Genomic DNA, 15,609 nt, shown 5'->3' with positions numbered 1-15,609 from the left:
TTTTCCAGGGCCACTTTAAGTTCCAAATCTGCCCCTCTTACTATTTGACAATATTGGAGATTGTATAGTGAACAATTTTAAGTACAAAGTTATAGCCAGGTACAGTAACTGTGATACAATAGAGTCTATGCAGATTCTAGTTTGTAAGTGTTTTATTTAGTAGTTTGTATTATCTTATATTCTGCAGATGGTTCTGTTGCTACTGCAGAAAAGAAGTATTAATTGGTAACCTCTGTACGTATACATCTATCGCAAAAAGAACATCAGCCTAATCGTAGGTATAGCTTAAACTTTATAAGTATAAAATTGTAACTGTCAAGTGCTAAAAAATCTACTCTTACTCTTTTCCTTTCAGGTGAAGCCAAAACTGCAGAGGATGAAACCAAACCAGGTGATTTTAGCAAAAATCGCAAAAGCCCGAAACCTTCTTATTAAGGTTTGGACAGTCTATGAGTCTCCTGATTTTGTGGGACTACAAGTTCCAGCATGACAATTGGTAGGACATGCTGGGACTAATAGTGCCTAAACATAGTGGACATTGCCTCATGTTGCCTAGTTCTGCTATTGTACTTATTTCTGACTGAGTTATCCTTGGCTTGCCAGCAGTACTAGAAAGTCCAACTTATTTTATTTTTTGTACTTCTATTCTAAGACAAAACTTACCCATCTAGAATTAATTGTATCCAACAGGTTTTAAGACTACTTCCCACTTTTTCTCAACAACTGTCACTTTAAAAAAATGTTGCTTTTTGCAACACAGTAAATGTAAAATAATTCTGTTTTTCTCTACAATAGGACACAATCGATATATGTATATAACTTTATGTGATTCACCCATTTATAAGTGCATGCCTTTAACTGAACCTAGTGATGCCTAGAGACTGGCACTGAAAGGGTAAAGTAAAACAGCCTGTCCTTCTAGACACCAGGCACTAGGTGTCCTTTTTGGCAAAAAGAGAGGAGAGGTGGAAGGAAGGAGAAGGAGGAGTGGAGGGAAGGAGGGGGTGTCTGTTTTTACGTCTGGTTGCGTAGGAAAGATCATGGCGGATGGAGATTGAGATCCCCCCCTTCTCTACCAAAGCCCGGGAGAAAAAAAAATTGAATAAGCAAAGGGGTAAGTGAACATTAGGGTTAGTGACTAAGATAAGAAAATGCCAAGATCTCAGAGACTGTGGTTCTCTGTCCTCTTCACTTTTACAGCACAGTGTGATAGAGACAGAAGGCACATAGGCATCCATACTGGGCCCTGCAGGGAGACAGGAGGGTTAAAAGCAAGGTTTGGAGTGAAGGGACAGAAGAAAAAGCAGGGGAGCAATGGCTGCTGTTCAGTTGCTTGTGTTATGGTTGTAGATTAGGGGGAAGGGAGGAAGGGGGAGGGGAGAAAAACAGCAAGAGGAGTGCTTTGAAAAAGACAGAGGAAGATTAGTTGAATGTGTATTGAGATAAATAGCAGGGCTTATTTTGTTATTAGACTGCATGCTCTGGTGAACAGGATTCTTTGCTCAATTTTACATTTATAATATGTTGCAACATTCCAAATTGTATGCTGTAGCTGTATGTTGCAGCGTGATTTCTGTGGCAGCATTCCTTGTGTTGTGCTGTAGCTGTACTGCTCTGAATGATACAATGTAGCAATCCCCTCAGCTACTGTAGCTATATTATGTGTAGCTACAGTGTAGCCACACAGCTGCATATAATATAGTATGAATATGTGTGTTTTTGTGTCTTTGCCACCTAAATTCCAGGCACATTATTGTTAAACCCATTCATACATAAGACAATTACACCTTCGTAAATTATAGATTATCCCTTGTACTGTGACCTCTCCTCTGAGCACTGCTGATTTCTAATATTCCTCTCTGTGTTACTGTCACCAGATTGTAAGGTTTTTAGGGCAGTTTCTATTTCACTTATGTTTCTGTTCTCCACTATGTTTTCATAGGACAAATTGTAGAGCAAAGTATGTTGGTGGCACTATATAATTATATTAAATTTTGATTCGATATCAAGTGAGGCTATGTATCCTCATTTTAATAATTGCATTCTGATCCAAGAATATGAACACATGTACGTTGATCAATTGACTTTTAACATCTTGAAGGATTGGCTAAATATTGTTCAAGTGATTAATCAGCTTGTACTTGTGTTTGATATGTATTTAAATAGGGAATGTTAATGAGACATGGGCAGCATAGTGGCCTAGTGGTTAGCACTTCTGCCTCACAGCACTGGGGTCATGAGTTCAATTCCCGACCATGGCCTTATCTGTGTGGAGTTTGTATGTTCTCCCTGTGTTTGCGTGGGTTTCCTCCGGGTGCTTCGGTTTCCTCCCACACTCCAAAAACATACTGGTAGGTTAATTGGCTGCAATCAAAATTGACCCTAGTCTCTCTCTCTCTCTCTTTGTCTGTCTGTCTCCCTCTCTGTCTGTGTGTGAGTGTATGTCTATAGTAGGGAATTTAGACTGTAAGCTCCAATGGGGCAGGGAATGAGTTCTCTGTACAGCGCTGCGGAATTAGTGGCACTATATATATAAATGAATGATGATGATGAGACCATGGTAACTTATGCCAGACTTTGGTGACATTAAGTGTATGTATCCATTATAAGATTATGCGCAGCTCCTATTTGTCTACTTGCGTGTGAGTTCGGCTGTAGTCACTGTATAGTGAATGGGCCATGAAAATCGCTAATCATAAAGATCGTTGATCTCATGGTCCACACTATATGTACCCACTGCAATTTAGTTCATGCGGTGACTGCACCAGAATACTACAAGTAATGTTCATTTCTGGCCAGCGCAAAATACCAATTTGTACAGTATCTTTATAGCTATGTTCAGTCGCGCTGCAGCCACTGTGCAATGACTGTAGCTGCATGCTGAAGCAAGAATGTCGCTTTTATTTTTACTGCTCTGGCCAGACCTGAACAGTGCTTGAATTATTGAATCAAAATGCAGTTGTTGCAAATAGTGTGTTTTCCATAGAGATCAATGATCTCTATGATTAGCTGTGTTCTTGCTACAGGCACAGGACGCTGGATGGGAGCATTAGTTGATATGTACCCTAAGGAAGTTTCAGCAACTGTTAGTAAAGTACAGTGTTTGGAATGGATTTAGCACTTAGAAAGTTACACGTGAAGGTCACTTCACTTCAGCACTGAAAAAACTACATGCAACATGTTCAAAGCACTCATGTAACAGAAAAAGAGCATTTTAACTATAATGTCAGTTCACAGCGTTTGTTGCCAGTGCTTTTGTACTTAATAAAGCGTAATGTTCAATCACTGCCATGTAACAAAACCCTTATCCAGATTATTCAATGTCAATGACACCATGCTGTTCAATTTCTGTGTTCTAACTCTTTCTATCATTATTTCCTTTAGAGACCTCAAAAAGTTGGTTGTGGAACCATTCTTGGCTGTTTGCCACCTCCATCCGCCACCTGTATCTTCAAATGCTTTGGAAATTTATACTGCCTTTCTGCTCAGTAACTGCTTAAACAGATTAATTATTTGGATGCTTAATCCTGGATCTACCTCCTGTCTTCTGCCAAAATCTGGCCCATTCACCTGCAGTACTTTCTTGTAACTGTTTGCAGGACGTTTATTTGTCAGTGGGTGGTGTCTAAACTACAAAGGTGTACTGCAGAGCTAGCCACCATAAGAACCGGTGTGGCACAGCCTGGCTCCCAGAATCATGAGGAAACCTGGTCATCTGAGGGGTAATTATTTGTGATGGATAACAGCTTACATGCAGTGTGTGTTTGTGTGTGTCTGTATGTGTGGGGGTTTATATAGATCTAGATTACATCTATCTATATGTATAGGTGTGTGTGTATATCTATGTGAGGACACCGGGGTTATTACCAAAGCTCTCTAGATACCCGGTCCTCTAGGTTCACAGGTCACACAGGTAAGGAGACAGGAAAGAAATAATAATCCCTTTTATTAAACAAAGTGCACACACTTAGTAAAATACAACAGTGCTCCCCAAGGAGAAACTTGTTCCCCCCGCCAAATATATCAAGTGTCAGAAAATCACCAGTGCAAGTAAAACTCCCCAACAAAATCCCCAGCAGGTTACCTCCAAGCACAGAGTCCTAGCAGGCCCAAACTCCTGGTAATAAAATCCACAGCTGACAATCCAAGTGGGCCAGGGTTTCTGATCCTTAAGGTGGGTCTGTGTATCTTGCTGATCCCAGCCGCTCGGCCAACTCTCCACCAGCTTGGTGGGACCCTGGGTATCAGTCTCCCTACGGATGTAGGCTCACCAATTCCCCAGAATCTGCGAGTGTCTCCCGATGGAGTGGTAACAGAATCAGTCCTAGAGGTACACTGTCCGATCTCTGTCAAGAAGCTCCTGCCTCAAGCATTCCTTTAAGGCCCTGCGAGAATACGGTCACTCTCTAACAGGTCCTTGCTGTCTCCAGATTCTCCAACAACACCCCCCATCCCCCAGACAGCTCCTTTTTGGTCCCTTCTCACCACCCCCCCCACTCACTGTCCTCTTGTGATTGGTGGTGTGAAGAGTTTGGGTGGTAACCGGGGTGGAAATAGTGCATGACATCAGTGGTCACCCCTTGCTGTGATGGTGCCATTCAGACTGTGTTGCAGACTTGCTAGAACAATAGTTAGCAAACAGGGAGAGACCCCCTACTGATTTTAGATAAGGTCCTGACCCTCCTTTTTTTAACCCGTTCCACTACTTTTTGATGTCACAGGGTCCACAGCTGATTCACACTTCCTGTGAGCTGCCTCTCCCCTCCCTCTCTGGACACCACAGTAATAACAGATCTGGCCACCGGGCGGCATTTAATAACAGAGTGGGCCATGGTTGTTCAATTGGCCCACTGAGGACAGACCGGGTTGGCACGATATTCTCAATATAAGGCCCGGGTCTGTCACAATCTATCTATCTATCTATCTATCTATCTATCTATATATCTATCTATCCATATATATATATATATATATATATATATATATATATGCTGTCGCTGCAGAGTTCTCTCACTATTTTAAAATACATGGGCAGAAGCCTGGAGTATTATTTATACAGATCACAAAGCCCTGTGGTGGGTGAAAATATAACATGCTATAAGCAGCTTGTTTAATGTTATAAAGTTGATAAATGTTCATAATGAAATATAAATGTCACCGTTAAGCAGATGTGTCATGCACTGTAAATTATATCCTCATAGTACTTAATGTTACAATCAATTCAGTATTAGGGTTTTTTTAACTAAAATGGTGTGTCTGATATACCAGGGTGTGTTTGATTTGTTGTATAGACAGACCTATATGGATTGATTTAGGTTTGTCTTCATAGTATAAAATCTGGGTTCTGATGCCAGCACTTCAGTGTTTATTAGGGGTGAGCGGGTTCGGATTTTTGAAATCCGAACAGTGCCAATCTGAGCCCGGATCCGAGCACTGTTCGGGGATTCCCGCCCGACGCAAAACTCAGAACGAGGCAAAACGTCATCATCCCGCCGTCGGATCTCGCGAGATCCGGATTCATATTATTCCCCGCTTCCCGCCGCCATCTTCACTCGGGCATTGGAAAGGGAAGAGGGAGGGTGTGTGGTGGTGTCCTCTGTCCTGCTCAGTCCAGTGGTGCTGTCCGGTGCTCTGTCCTGCTCAGTCCAGCGGTGCCGTCCTGTGCTCTGTCCTGCTCAGTCCAGCGGTGCCGTCCTGTGCTCTGTCCTGCTCAGTCCAGCGGTGCCGTCCTGTGCTCTGTCCTGCTCAGTCCAGCGGTGCCGTCCTGTGCTCTGTCCTGCTCAGTCCAGCGGTGCCGTCCTGTGCTCTGTCCTGCTCAGTCCAGCGGTGCCGTCCTGTGCTCTGTCCTGCTCAGTCCAGCGGTGCCGTCCTGTGCTCTGTCCTGCTCAGTCCAGCGGTGCCGTCCTGTGCTCTGTCCTGCTCAGTCCAGCGGTGGTGCTGCCATAATTCCAGTGGTGCTGTCCTGTGTTGTCCTGTGCTGCTTAAGTCCAGTCCAGTGTTGCTATCCTGTGTCCAGTCCAGTGGTACAGCCATTTAAATCCAGTGGTGCTGTCCTGTGTTGTCCTGTGCTGCTTAAGTCCAGTCCAGTGGTGCTATCCTGTGTCCAGTCCAGTGGTACAGCCATTTAAATCCAGTGGTGCTGTCCTGTGCTGCAAAAGTCCAGTGGTTCTGTCCTGTGCTGCTTAAGTCCAGTCCACTGATCCTGCCATATAAGTCCAGTGGTACAGCCGTATAACTCCTGTCCAGTGGTACTCTCCTGTGCCGCATATAATTTTTAAAGGCTTTGCCAAGTATGTGTGGTTTAGGGGTACGCTCTCTTGTGCTGCATATAATGGAGAACAAAAATTTGGAGGATAAAGTAGGGAAAGATCAAGAACCACTTCCTCCTAATGCTGAAGCTGCTGCCACTAGTCATGACATAGACGATGAAATGCCATCAACGTCGTCTGCCAAGGCCGATGCCCAATGTCATAGTAGAGGGCATGTAAAATCCAAAAAGCCAAAGTTCACTAAAATGATCGAAAAAAAGAAATTAAAATCATCTGAGGAGAAACGTAAACTTGCCAATATGCCATTTACGACACGGAGTGGCAAGGAACGGCTTAGGCCCTGGCCCGTGTTCATGACTAGTGGTTCAGCTTCACACAACGATCTAAGCCCTCCTCCTCCCCCCCTCTAGAAAATTTAAGAGAGTTAAGCTGTCATCAAAAACACAGCAAACAACTCTGCCTTCTAAAGACATAGCATCACAAATCCCGAAGGAGAGTCCAAGGGTGTTGGTGGTTGCGATGCCTGACCTTCCCATCACTGTACTCTATATGCTGCAGAGGATGGAGGAGCAGCAAAAGGCCATTCAAGCCTACACAGCCACCTACGACATAGGCAAAGGAGTGGGGATGCGCCTGAGTCAAGCGAAGTGGAGACTGATTTCCGTGTTGTGCAAGGTTCTCCAGCCGTTTGAACTTGCCATACGAGAAGTCCGTTCTGACACTGCCAGCTTGAGTCAGGTGATTCCCCTGATCAGGCTGTTGCAGAAGCAGCTGGAGAAAGTGAGGGAGGAGCTGGTAAAGCATTGTGATTCCAACAAAGCATGTAGCTCTTGTGCATGAAGCCCTTCGTACGCTTTGCCAGGATCCGAGGGTGGTCAGTCTTTTAAAGTCAGAGGAATACATTCTGGCCACCGTGCTCGATCCTCGGTTTAAAGCGTATGTTGTGTCTCTGTTTCCGGCGGACACAAGTCTACAGCGGTGCAAAAACCTGTTGATCAGGAGATTGTCATCTGAAGAGGACCGTGACATGGCAACAGCTCCTCCTTCATTTTCTTCCACACCTGTGGCTGCGAGGAAACAGCTAAGATTTCCTAAACGACCCGCTGGCGGGGATGCAGAGCAGGCAGGAGCGAATTTGAACATCTGGCCCGGACTGCAGGACCTGCCAACGATTGCTGACATGTCTACTGTCGCTGCATTGGATGCTGTCACCATTGAAAAAATGGTGGAGGATTACTTTGGTGACAGCATCCAAGTAGACCTGTCAGACAGTCCTTATTTGTACTGGCAGGAAAAAAAGGCAGTTTGGAAGCCCCTGTACAAACTGGCTCTATTTTACCTGAGATGTCCCCCCTGCAGTGTGTATTCCGAAAGAGTTTTTAGTGCAGCCGGGAACCTGGTCAGTGAGGGGCGAAGGAGGTTGCTTCCGCAAAATGTGGAGAAGATTATGTTCATCAAAATGAATTATCAATTCTTCAATGAAGACCAGCAATGGCCTCCAGAGACTACAGAGGGACCTGTGATTGTGGAGTCCAGCGGGGACGAATTGATAATGTGTGAGGATGAGGAAGTACACACTGAAGGTGGCGAGGAATCAGAGGATGAGGATGAGGGCGACATCTTGCCTCAGTAGAGCCAGTTTACTTTGTACAGGGAGAGATGAATTGCTTTTTTTGTGTGGGGGCCCAAACAAACCAATCATTTCAGCCACAGTAGTTTGGTAGGCCCTGTCGCTGAAATGATTGGTTTGTTAAAGTGTGCATGTCCTATTTCCCCAACATAAGGGTGGGTGGGAGGGCCTAAGGACAATTCCATCTTGTACCTCTTTTTTTGGCATTATGTGCTCTTTGGGGCCTAGTTTTTCAAACTGCCATCCTGTCTGCCACTGCAGTGCCACTCCTAGATGGGCCACGTGTTTGTGCCGCCCACTTGTGTCGCTTAGCTTAGTCATCCAGCTACCTCGGTGCAACCTTTTGGCCTAAAAACAATATTGTGAGGTGTTCAGAATAGACTGGAAATGAGTGGAAATGAATGTTATTGAGGTTAATAATAGCGTAGGAGTGAAAAAAAGCCAAAAATATAGATTTTAGCAGTTTTTATGCTTTTTTAAAAAAAAATCAGAACTCAAAACCTTGAGGGGGGTGTTTTGGCAAAACCCATTAGAACCCAAACCTACCTGAAGGTAATCGGAACCCAAAACGCGAAAAGTGGCCGGTGCACATCCTTAGTGTTTATTAGGAAAATGTGCGTTTTATTGCAAATTACATCCCCATCCACTTTATAGTACATTATTACATATATTTGAAATCAGCTTGAATTTCTATGATCTGTAGAAGGGGTTTCTCTCTTTATATGATCACATAATTCCTGGGTGATTCATAATACACTTGTAAATCACACACGAGGTGCACTACAGATCACATACATAAGCAGTGAGTAGAAAGGTCAACATATTTAACCAGTATTAGTTATGTGTGTTTTTCTGTAGCTGTGTATCTATTATAAAAAATGGTGTACATTATTCTCTATAATATTTATAAACTATGTTATTGTTATTTGTATGATACAGTATGATGTTTAAATAACAATGATCTTAAATCAGCTAAGAGTCTTTTACAATGCAATTATATTTTAAATCTACAATAGTAAGTACATTTTTTCTGATAATACACATTTTGCCAATAATGCTAAGGTGGTGGCATCACTAAGCACCAATTATATAGGTATTTTAAAGGATTACATTCATGCTATTACTAGTGCACTGAACATTCAGGTAGTGGCCAAAACTGAAGCTCCTGCCCCACCAATCACCCCGCTAAAAACAGCAGCAAATGGACACAAATACTTCCATACAAGTGTGGCTCATGCACTAATTTAAGCAAATATACCCCAGTATAGCTGGACTACTCTGGTTACCTACAATTATGACTAGCATAGCTGCAATAGGAGCAAGAGGGGTGATTGTAGGGGCGCATTTGGCAGGAGCCTCAGTGACCAAGAGAGCTCATCTTGCTAATGTTTTATGAGCAACTGTGTCAAGCGGATGTCAGAATGGAACTCTAAGGGCAAAACTTCAGCAGTGGATGAAGGCACATACTCCAGGGTTGTGATATTCATGCATTAAGTTCAAGGCAAAATAGGTGAACAATGGCATCAATTGACTGAAACTGACTGCTTGCACTAGAGGTTGAATTCTGAAATCCTCAAGAATGGTCGAGCAAGAACCATTACACCCCCTTCCCACCCCCCATCACAGCAGGATATCATAGTCTGGTTGCAGTGCATAATCCACTCATAACACCTTGCAATCCAAATTCAGTATTGCAGTGTTCTACCATGCAGTGGTGAAAGGTGATCGGGTCAGATGAAACATCCTTCACTATGTTTCTGAAGAACAGGCGAGTGCATGTTTGGTGCCAACCTAAAGAACAGTCTTGAGTCCTTGTTTCCAACAGTAAAGGGTTCTGATGGTTCCATAATTTTGTGGAGTTTATATGTATCCTATGTTGCAGCTTTTCTTTTCTGATGGTAGGGGCATCTCTCAGAATAACAATACCCCCATCCAAGAACGTTTGTGGTCATCCAATTGTTTGATGAACATGACACAGATGTTATCCATATGGCATGGCAGATCTAATCCCAGTGGAACATTTATGGGATATTCCAGACCGACGTCTAAGACAGCATTTTCAACCACCAACAACCAGACCTGAATTAAGTGACTTTCTTGGGGAATAACAGTGCTGCATCCCCCATGCACAATTTCAGACAGTGATTGACTTTTGACTCAAAGTCCTGCTGCATACAGGCTGTACTGGCCAATGTGTTGGCCCAACAACCTATTAAGTGACTTTTTAATGTTCAAGTATGTCCCTTTTTTGTTCTGTTTGTATCAACATAGCAAAACATTATTTGGTGATTGTTTATCTGTATATTGTTTTCTGCAACCTACATGCACATATATTAAACAATGAATAACAGACTGACCAATTTATTTCAATTTCTTTTAGCACCTGACTGGAAGGATGGGAGAAGACATGGCCGACCAGCAGAGACACACATGCATCAAGGTACATCTTGATAATACTTTACCCATCGCATGAAAAGTGGAACTAAAGTGATATATTTGATTGGCTAACTGAATACATTTTACTTTTAGTACAGTACAGATCACATATACAAATGTAAAATGTAAACTATCACACTTATTTGGATACTTACATATTAAGCAGCAGATTAAGCAATTTCTCGACATAGTAGACAAATAAGTAAATTAACAGATCATTTAGTACATAGGTGTAATGTAAGAACAATTTTATAATATTAGTTAATCTCTTGAAATGTCTCCAAGCTTCACAAAAATGACACTGCACTTAATTAAAGTCAAAATTGTATATGAAATTGCTGTAAGGCCACAGAGCAGGGTATAATATTTATGCACCCATTTATATTCCAGGCATGAGTTTTGAGTTCCTGAATAATACAATAATAATTTTTAAACAAAATGCAAGTACGCAGAGCATATTTTTGTGTGAAAATTCATCTATTTGGCTACCGTGGACATATGTAGGTGTTTGCTCCATTTTATTTATTGGTTAAGCCTCCATACAGATGTTTTCTGTTACCATTTGCAGGATTGGGCCCCTTTGTGCAACTCTGCATGCCAGCAATTGTACAAACATTGCTTCACGGTTTTGCTTACTATAACTGTTAGACCAACCCATGAATTACTTTCCTTTTTTTCCCCTAAAATACAGCTCATTTTAAGTTATGAGAGGAAGAGGATATTAAATATGTGTTTGTCATGTGTCACATTTTACATATTAATGTTTTTATTCTATTGGTATTTGTGTACATATAATTATGCTTTTCCATATGAATTGCTAAAGGTGTGCTGTTGAAAATATTGACAGACGCCTAATCTTCAGCCTGGCATATGTAAAGATGTTGTTATGCAGGAAGGGGAAAGCTTTCCACTTAATTACAAATGCTAATTTCTCCCCAACCTCTTTAATTAATCAATCTGGACTCTCATTTGAGGAACTCCTCCAATAGCACAAAATACTATTTTTGCATTTGGGCGCAATAAACACCGCATTATTCCAGGTAGTTTTCATTCAGCAAGGAGCGCCCTCATTTCTCTTATTGAAAGAAGCAAAATGTAGTTGTCCTGGAGACACAACTATATTGATGTGCTACGCCTTACATTTATGTGTAGAACCAACTGTTCTCATACTAAAATGACCTGAAAAAAGAAAAAAAGGGCAATTGTCTCAATGTTCGGAAATGATGTCACTGCTGCAGAAGTGTGCTAATACAAGAGCATTTGTTATCCAATCATTAAATCTGTGCAATGAATTATTGGACTCTTGAAGTCAGTGTTGTAGAGAGATTGGTAGATGTGATGTCTATTCTTATACATGCTTGAACGATACTCAGAGTGTAAGCTATGGTGAAGAATTATATCAAGCTTGTCACATTTACACATAATTCTATTGCCTATTTCTACTTTTGGGCACATTGAAAAAGGAGTGGGGGAAATTTAGTGCTAACTAAGCAACTTGACACGTAATAGGATGCAGCAGGTGATTGTTCAGACTGAGAATAACAAAACATAGATTCTGGTCTCATGGCTGGAGTGTGACAATTAAAAATAGCCTTTTTGTTGCTTTAAAATGTCCATCTTAACAGCAAGATGATCCGCTTGCATAATGTTTGTCATGGTACTCAGGCATTAAGTACTGCAGTGGGGCATTTTGTACGCTAAAATTTACCGCATTAAATGACTTGTAGGAAAACGTACAATGAATTTTAAACTCCTGATGGGCCTGTGGTATAAAAGTGTGTCTAGGTTCCACATCTTTCCTGCAGAAAGGAAGATGTGTCACTTTCTACTGAGCTGTTTTCGCAAAATCAATTGTTTCAAATAAGGCAGTTGTGTAAATGATACATTTCTGTAAATATTTCCTGTAGTTTTGTATAGCATCATTAGATGTTTTCTCATGTTTGTTCTCTAAATGTTTACTGTGTATACAACGTTTGTTTTAATATCTTGCTTTAAATTCTGGATTTTTTTGTGTGGTGTTTAATAAAAAACCTCTAATTCCTGAGGTAGGTAGGTGGTCTGTGGTTTTGTGGTGCATTTGATGTGTATCATTGTGACCAGTTGATAAATTGATCTTCATTCACAAGTGGTTGATTTCAGTTTTATTGTGTGGTGAATGTTACTGTAGTTATTAGTTATTAATGCAGATGACCATTGTCTAGGTTAAATTTAATTCTTATTGCAATCCCCATCTGCATGCTGCTGCTACTGAATGTACACAAAGTGACCACTTTATTAGGTACACCTTTTCTATTACTGGGTAAGAACCCCCTTTGTCCCCCGGAACAGCCAGCATCAGGGTCGGACTGGCCTGCTGGGGAGCCGGGGTATCCCCCGGTAGGTCCCGACCCCTTATGGCTCCACTCTTCGTTGGTGGGGGAACCGGGTACTTTTTAAAAAAATAATAATAATACTCACGTGATCGCGGCGCCCTCCTCCTTCCTCTGCTCTGTTCGGACATTCGGTGAGGAGCGGCGCAGAGAGGAGCAAGACAGAAGAGAAGAATCCAATAAGAAGATAAGAAAAGGAGCGGAAGCATGGGGAGGAAAGCAGGATGGCGCATAGTGATGAAGGGAGGGGCGAGCAGGATGGCACATAGTGATGAAGGGAGGGGGGGAGCAGGATGGCACATAGTGATGAAGCGAGGGGGGAGCAGCATGACACAGAGTGATGAAAGGGGGGGTATCATGGCACAGAGTGAAGGCGGGAGCAAGATGGTACAGTGTGATGAAGGGGGGGCAGCATGGCACAGGGTGACGAAGGGGGGAGCAAAAAGCAGCATGGCACAGGGTGACGAATGGGGGAGCAAAAAGCAGCATGGCACAGGGTGATGAAGGGGGGAGCAAAATCAGCATGGCACAGGTTGATGATCGGTGGCCAGGAGAAGGGGGGAGCAAAAGCAGCATGGCACAGGGTGATGAAGCGGGGGAGCAAAAGCAGCATGGCACAGGGTGATGATCGGGGGCAGGTGTAGGGGGGAACAAAAGCAGCATGGAGTTTGTAGTGTGATCATAAGGGAGCACAGCATGGTGATGAAGGGGCACAGTAATGTGTGTGTGTGTGTGTGTGTGATGGCACAGGGGGCTTGTGGAAATGTAGTATGTGTGTGAGGTAGGTGGTAGCTAATTAATGGGTGCTATTTTGTTTGTAGGGTGATGGTGGGGCAATTTCATTTTATAGTGGGGACTATTCATTTAAGATGGGGTGGTTTGGGGGCTATTGAATGTGGGGCTGAGTTTGAGGAGCATGAGATCTATTAAATGTGAATATGAATTATTTAATGGTAGTGACGGTTGAGGGAAATAGGTATATTTATTATACATAAATGCTATTAATTTATTGCTGGGGCTGTGTGGAGGGAGGGAAATAGGTTTATTTATTAAATGGGAATACTATTACTTTAATGTTGGGGTTGGTTGGAGGGATATAGATCTATTTATTAAATGTGAATACTATTATTTTAATGTTGGGGCTGGAGGAAGGCCTAAGTATTAATCATGGGTCCTATTGATTTAACGTCGGGGCTGGTTGGATTTTTCTAAATGTACCCATTTTTTTTTTCAAAATAGGGTCCTCGTCATTCCAGGATCCAGACAAGTTGCAATTAAAGAAACCAGCAGCCACAGGTGGTGAAAGTGACAAGAACAGGTAGGAGAGAGCAGGATAGTTTGTCATATGTTCTGATTCTAGTTGGACAATCCCGATTTATTTTTTTTATTTTTTTGTTGACTGTTCTGCCCAATCTAAGGGGCAGGTCAAGACTGTGTATTCTTTATATACTACACTATGGTGCTAGCTGTTCTTCGTGGGCTTACCACACCACGGTTTGGTTACACCTCTCTAGTGACTGGCCACATCCCCACTGGTGTCTGGTGGGCCCCTACCATTGTATTCCACCTGTGGGTCCTTCATGCCCCAGTCCGACACTGGCCAGCATTCTTTGTAGCATGGTTTCAACAAGGTGCTGTGTCACGAACACGCTCCCAGCTGCCGTGACTTTGCGGTGTTTGCTATATGAGGTCACACACGATTCCAGCCCGCAGTGTCTCTCTACCACACAGGTTATAGACCTACTGAATCGCCCCCAAACATCCCTCACACACTTACGGTTTGCCACCACTTATTGAATACGGGCAATAGGACCCCAATATACTTCCCACGCTGGCACCCAAGGCTTCTAGCTGCTCACAGACTAGCAAGACCCACACCAGGGAACGAAGGGTTAACTCTTCACACCTCCAGACTGTTGCACAAATGTAAATACAAGCACACACTAAGCTTATTAATCAAATATATCAACAAATCACACACACTGACATTCAAAAGGTTAGCTTGGTCGAGCTATTTTTTCTTAACAGGCTAATGGATTCGTTATTAGAGTATTAAGGACGCAACATATTAAATTATAGATTTAATATACAAAAGTACAGGGCATTCAGATATAAAGAAAGCAAATAATAAAAACAGATATAACATACAAAAGTAAAGCAGTTTAAAGTAAAAGGGGTTACATTCAGAGTAACACTTACATAAATTCGACAGCATATCAATGTGAATTAATTTCCCACAAGTCTGACAACTTGTCCTTTCACAACACAGGTTTTTAAGTAAAATGAAATGGGATGGCATTCACATGGGCAGTGTGGATGTTAATGCGGGGGGCGGAAATATCCCCTGGGTGTCACCTAGGGTTTCTTCTGTCACGATACCAATGAGGGACAACTGGAGCCTGGTAGTTCAACCGGGATTGGCGTGACTTCAGCTAGGGGCGCGGAGTCTAACAAGCGAAAGGTGTTCACCAGTGATTCCCGCAAGGGAATATGGACTTCGCGGCTTCCACTTGCAGGTCGCGGCCCCCTAGGGAAGTTCCCAGTGAACCACGAGAGAAAGACCGTAGAATAGGTAGATGTCACTCACCGGACCGTGAGTGCCTCTTCCCGGACATTTAGGAACCGTGGCCGTCCTCCATCCTGAGGGTCTGCGCATGCGCAGCCCTTTCCTACCCTTCAGTGTATGTCCCTTTAACTTAATTGGCAGATCAGGCAACACTCCCTATATTAAGCACCTGTGGTCAACACCACGTTGCCTGATCTTGGAGTCTCATTCCCCATGAGTCTCTGAAGGTGTTTCCTCGTTTATTCAGCGCTGCTGATTCCTGTGGTTTCCAAACCACTTCTACCTCTGTGGTTTCCAAACCACTTCTACTACTGTGGTTCCCATACCACTTCTACCATC

At 42.9% G+C, this 15,609-nt stretch overlaps 1 protein-coding gene across 3 annotated transcripts in view; it reads left to right on the top strand.

The window, feature by feature from the left end:
- The first annotated feature begins 342 nt into the window (after positions 1–342).
- Positions 343–15,609, top strand: part of SCMH1 (Scm polycomb group protein homolog 1) — a 74,478-nt gene continuing 59,211 nt past the window's right edge. The window contains exons 1-3 of one of the 3 annotated variants that reach the window (XM_075195876.1): positions 343–391; positions 3,385–3,722; positions 10,280–10,339. In XM_075195876.1, the coding sequence (XP_075051977.1) occupies positions 3,698–3,722; positions 10,280–10,339 (85 nt within the window). In that variant the 5' untranslated portion in view covers positions 343–391; positions 3,385–3,697. Of the gene's footprint in view, positions 392–990; positions 1,115–3,384; positions 3,723–10,279; positions 10,340–15,609 lie in introns of those variants that run through there. The other 2 variants (XM_075195875.1, XM_075195877.1) reach the window with 2 other exon arrangements.

This window comes from Mixophyes fleayi, chromosome 2 (assembly GCF_038048845.1).
Source record: "Mixophyes fleayi isolate aMixFle1 chromosome 2, aMixFle1.hap1, whole genome shotgun sequence".
Lineage (NCBI taxonomy): Eukaryota > Metazoa > Chordata > Amphibia > Anura > Limnodynastidae > Mixophyes > Mixophyes fleayi.
The sequence above is the reverse complement of the archived record's forward strand: the minus strand, read 5'-3'. Positions and strand labels throughout refer to the sequence as shown.